Consider the following 4,509-nt stretch of genomic DNA (forward strand, 5'->3'; position numbering starts at 1 on the left):
CCACATCCTTTTTTAAAATATGCCAAAGGCTGTAAGGAGCTGCCATTCTAATGACACCACATTCCACTTTGCTCACAATGTAGAGCCTACATTCTGTTGCTCCTCTTCTGCTTTTAGCTAGCTTCAAGGAGAAATGGAATATGTGGCTTCATGATAATGGATAGACATATAACAAAGGTTTTACAGTGCCTTAGTGGTGGAAAGGGTCTGAACTGTGAAATAAACAGGACTGTAGGAATACACAATAATCCTTATCTGCCTTTTCCTCTCTGACTCATAGGATTTGTCCAGAACAGGTATCAACGACCCAGTGCAGGCCACGATTCTCACCTTCATCACGTACATTGGCTGTGGGATCTCGGCCATCTTCCTGTCCATCACTCTGTTGACCTACATCGCCTTTGAGTAAGCCTTTTGTAGGCTCAGCGCTTGTTGTGATTGTGCACTAATTTACTGTGGGCATAATTGGATGATTACAATATTTTAATCATCATAGAGTTGATTTTAATTCAGCAGGGACAAACAAAAAACCTCTGAGCCTTAGAAGAAACTTGTTCAGTGTAATAATCGGTAATCCGTCTGCAATACCACAATACCATTTTTGTGTTTGTTTTCTTGGTGCAGTTGGCATAAAAAACTCTACAGAAAGACTCTATCTTAGTTGATCTTGGTATAGCAGGATTTTGTATATTTTGGTATATCTTGATTATGTAAAGGAGCACATGAAGTGTGCTCCTTTCCTCATTCACCCCTTTCCTCATTCCCTCCAGGAAAGTGCGTAAAGACATCCCATCGAAAATTCTGATCCAGCTATGCACAGCCCTGATGCTGCTCAACCTGGTGTTCCTGCTGGATGCGTGGTTGGCGCTGTACCGCAATGCTGTTGGGCTCTGTATCTCGGTTGCTTTCTTCCTGCACTACTTCCTGCTCGTCTCCTTCACCTGGATGGGCCTAGAGGCCTTCCACATGTACCTGGCCCTGGTGAAGGTCTTCAACATCTACGTGCGCCGCTATATGCTCAAGTTCTCCCTCATCGGCTGGGGTGAGTTAAGCACAATGAATAGAGAATACCTGTGGCCCAGCTGCACTCTTATTTACAGAAACTCCACTTTACATTAATGATGACATCAAAGCCTTGTTATTTCTTCTTCTGGTTCACCTGCCATCTGTGAAAGAACAGGGCAACCACAGGACATGGCAATCAGTCCAATTATGTACTCAGGCACTCCAAGTGAAAACCATACAAACCATATAAACCATGCAGTTTGCTTTAAGGGCCATAAGGGACATCAGGGCCTCTAGAGGCAATAAAAAGTCTAACATTCTGTACTGAACTGGTAATGTGGAGCAGAAGATGGTCCTTCTACGTAATGCAACGAGTGTGACATCATCATCATCATCATCATCATCATAACAATATTGAATAAAAACATATGAAAGGTTACAAATGAGAACAGGCTATTACATCGAGCCTTCTTGCTTGTTTTGTTGCAAATAGCCTCTTAATCGAAGAATCACCTCCTTCCTTTTCCCGTCGGTTTATCTGGAATCTGATTTTAAAGTTGAAAGGTGGAAATAGAGGGTCCATTATTTTGAAGAAAAGAGAGAAAATGCTAGTCCCAATGTACTAACTACTTACAGTACATTTCATGTTTTACTTTTTTCTGAATTATGAAGCACTCTGTAGTTGTTGTTCTTCAGTCCCATGATAAAACCTTTTCTCCTTTTCCTTCTGGGAATATTTTCAGGTGTCCCACTGATTATAGTCATCATTGTTATAGCCATCAACAAAGACAACTATGGTCTTATGTCCTATGGAAGATTCCCCGATGGATCAGTGGATGATTTGTGAGTTTGCAATGTAAACATTCCTTTCTGTAAGAACATTGCAGCTCTAGGAGCTTGTGCGATTATGATATTTAAAATGTTTTCATATTTTGCATCTCTGTGTCCATTTTAATCCTGAGCCCAAGACACAAAGTCCTTTCTTTGCAGTTGATTATCTGCTACTCACCCCCCCCCCCCCCGTATTGATAGACGGAGCAGCAGAGCTCATTCTCCTCTGCCCCGCAGCTGCTGGATACGGAACGACATCGTCTTCTACGTGGCGGTGGTGGCGTACTTTGGCCTGGTCTTCCTGCTGAACCTGTCCATGTTCATCGCCGTGATGGTCCAGCTGTGCCGGATCAAGAGGAAGAACCCTCACAACTCCCAGCACCGGAGCGTCCTGCAAGACCTGCGCAGCGCCGCCGGCCTCACCTTCCTGCTGGGCCTCACCTGGGGCTTCGCCTTCTTCGCCTGGGGCCCCGTCAACCTGGCCTTCATGTACCTGTTCGCCATCTTCAACTCCCTGCAAGGTAACTTGCCGTCCGCCTGTGTGCAGAGTAGGAAAGAGATCCAAGGGTCTTGAGCCATTGCACAGTGGGCTTTATCAAGATAAGATGAGCCAGGGAGGTGCTGCAAGGGTAAGCATGGTGTGGAGAGAAGGATGAGAACCTGGGTCAGCTGGGTAAGCCAGCATCCTGAAAGTCAAGCCGAGGTAGGCAGGAGTGGGTGAGATTAGGGTTTGACCTCCTGCCAAACATCTGATTAAAGCTCCATCTTCCACACATCATTTTGTTCACAGCAACAAAAAAATCCAACTAGATTCTTTCATCTCTGATGTCTCTGCAGGTGTACAACTGTCAATTATCTAAAACTGCCCTCAAGTACAATTTCAGCAGAAATGGTTTATTGAATTATAATAACGAGCACGCTTGATTTATACCATGAGTATAATATGTAACATACAATTTGTTTTACTGTACATGAACATTTCCATGCAAGATTTTGTCACATTTCCCAAATTTCGTGCTGTGAAAAAATGACAACTGGCAGGGGTGTCTTTTTAGGAAAACCTTGACATGATTCACATGATAAATTATGTGTGACCTTTTTTTTGCAACTTTTGTTTCTCCTGCAGGATTCTTCATCTTCATTTTTCACTGTGCCATTAAGGAAAATGTTCGGAAGCAATGGAGAATGTACCTGTGCTGTGGGAAACTCCGTCAGATTGAAAACTCAGGTGAGAACAGCACCTGTTTCATCAGTTACCAGCAGTGTTCGGGAATACTGGCCAGAGGGGCTCTTTCTGTCTGGTGCAATAGCAGAAGAAAACATGGTATGCTGATCAGGAATGTATAATATATAGATGCCTATCTCCTCTAAAATACTGTTACAATATTTTTTGTTTTAAAAAATAAATGATGGGTCAGTTAGAATATTAGCTACTGAGTTCAAAAATAGCATTTGGACAGATAACGTCTGGAGATGATTTTTAAGGATTTCTCAAGTCTAGTAGCACCTGTTGATTTACTTACGAATGTCTCAGAGTACACTGAAGAGGCTGTCCCCATAAGAAGAAACCAAGCAGACCTTTGACCTAAAATGAAAAACTGTGTATATAGATAGAGAGACAAGAAGGAGAGGTGCATGAATCGAAGGGCAGAGAGGCTGATGAATGGATAATTGGGCTGGCAGATGGATGCATAGGTTAATGGAGGGCTAGACAGAGAGATGCCAAAAGATGTGTTGCCAGATTGTCAGGTCTCAGGTTTCAGCTGAGTGCATTGCTCTTCTGATGTCTAGAATGGAGCCGGACACAGACCCAGAAGACAAAGAAGCGCGCAGGAGTAGCAGAGGGGTCCTTCAACTCTTCCAACTCCAACAACATTTCGAGCAACTCCAGCACCTACCTGGTCAGCGAGAGCAGCGATCAAGTCAGCGGGCACAGTAAGCATGCCATGCATCGTTGTAAAGGTGGTGGCACCACTGCCGGGCTCTGTTTGGCTCAGGTGTCACTACAATCAGTCCCAAAACCTCTGCATTTAAATATCCTAACCCTTGAACTAGCCACAGCTAATACCAACTTTGTGAACAGGACTATGCATTTGAAGATGCCTTCATGCAAAATTGCAAGTTCCATAACATTGAAATCAGTGTTTGCTGTAAGTTATAGATACTTCACAGAAATAAAACCGTGTAGGCATGTTTAGTTAAAAAAAAAAACGTTTAAGGTCTTTTTGACATACAAGTAACTGTTGTATTCTTTAAAAAGCATAAATATGCATTTGATCCCCATGGTTTTAGTGCAACATACTGAACTTGAACTCAGTACTGTAAGAAGCGCAAAGGGGTGATACATGCAGAAAACATGCATTTCACAGATTTTATTACAGCTTACATTACCCATGAAGCATGCTGCTACTGTTTTGTCACTGTTGTAAATTGTTCATAGGGGTACATTTGAAATATTAGCTTTCAGACAGTTGAAATATGATGTGCATCAAATTTGTCTTTGACCATGGACATGAGCCATTTAGAGTGTCTAAGATGAGAGCTTCTGTGTAGGTGGATGAAAAAAAAGGTTTCTTGCACAAACTCCGAAACCGAGGTCGCCTTTAAAATGTTAATCCACATCATTCCTGCTGAAATGGTGTAAAAAAAAATCCTCTCGTGTGCTCTCTGCAG

General features: G+C 42.8%; 1 protein-coding gene across 7 annotated transcripts in view; it reads left to right on the top strand.

Annotated features, from left to right (window-relative positions):
* adgrg2a (adhesion G protein-coupled receptor G2a) overlaps positions 1-4,509 on the top strand; it is a 37,431-nt gene that overhangs the window by 31,713 nt on the left and 1,209 nt on the right. For all 7 annotated transcript variants that reach the window (XM_088920477.1, XM_088920481.1, XM_088920475.1 and 4 more), the window contains 6 exons: positions 281-405; positions 771-1,042; positions 1,749-1,848; positions 2,074-2,357; positions 2,963-3,064; positions 3,628-3,771. In XM_088920477.1, coding sequence (XP_088776603.1) covers positions 281-405; positions 771-1,042; positions 1,749-1,848; positions 2,074-2,357; positions 2,963-3,064; positions 3,628-3,771 — 1,027 coding nt within the window. The remainder of the gene's footprint in view (positions 1-280; positions 406-770; positions 1,043-1,748; positions 1,849-2,073; positions 2,358-2,962; positions 3,065-3,627; positions 3,772-4,509) is intronic.

Source organism: Atractosteus spatula, chromosome 7, assembly GCF_055471065.1.
Source record: "Atractosteus spatula isolate fAtrSpa1 chromosome 7, fAtrSpa1.hap1, whole genome shotgun sequence".
In the NCBI taxonomy this organism is placed as follows: Eukaryota; Metazoa; Chordata; class Actinopteri; order Semionotiformes; family Lepisosteidae; genus Atractosteus; species Atractosteus spatula.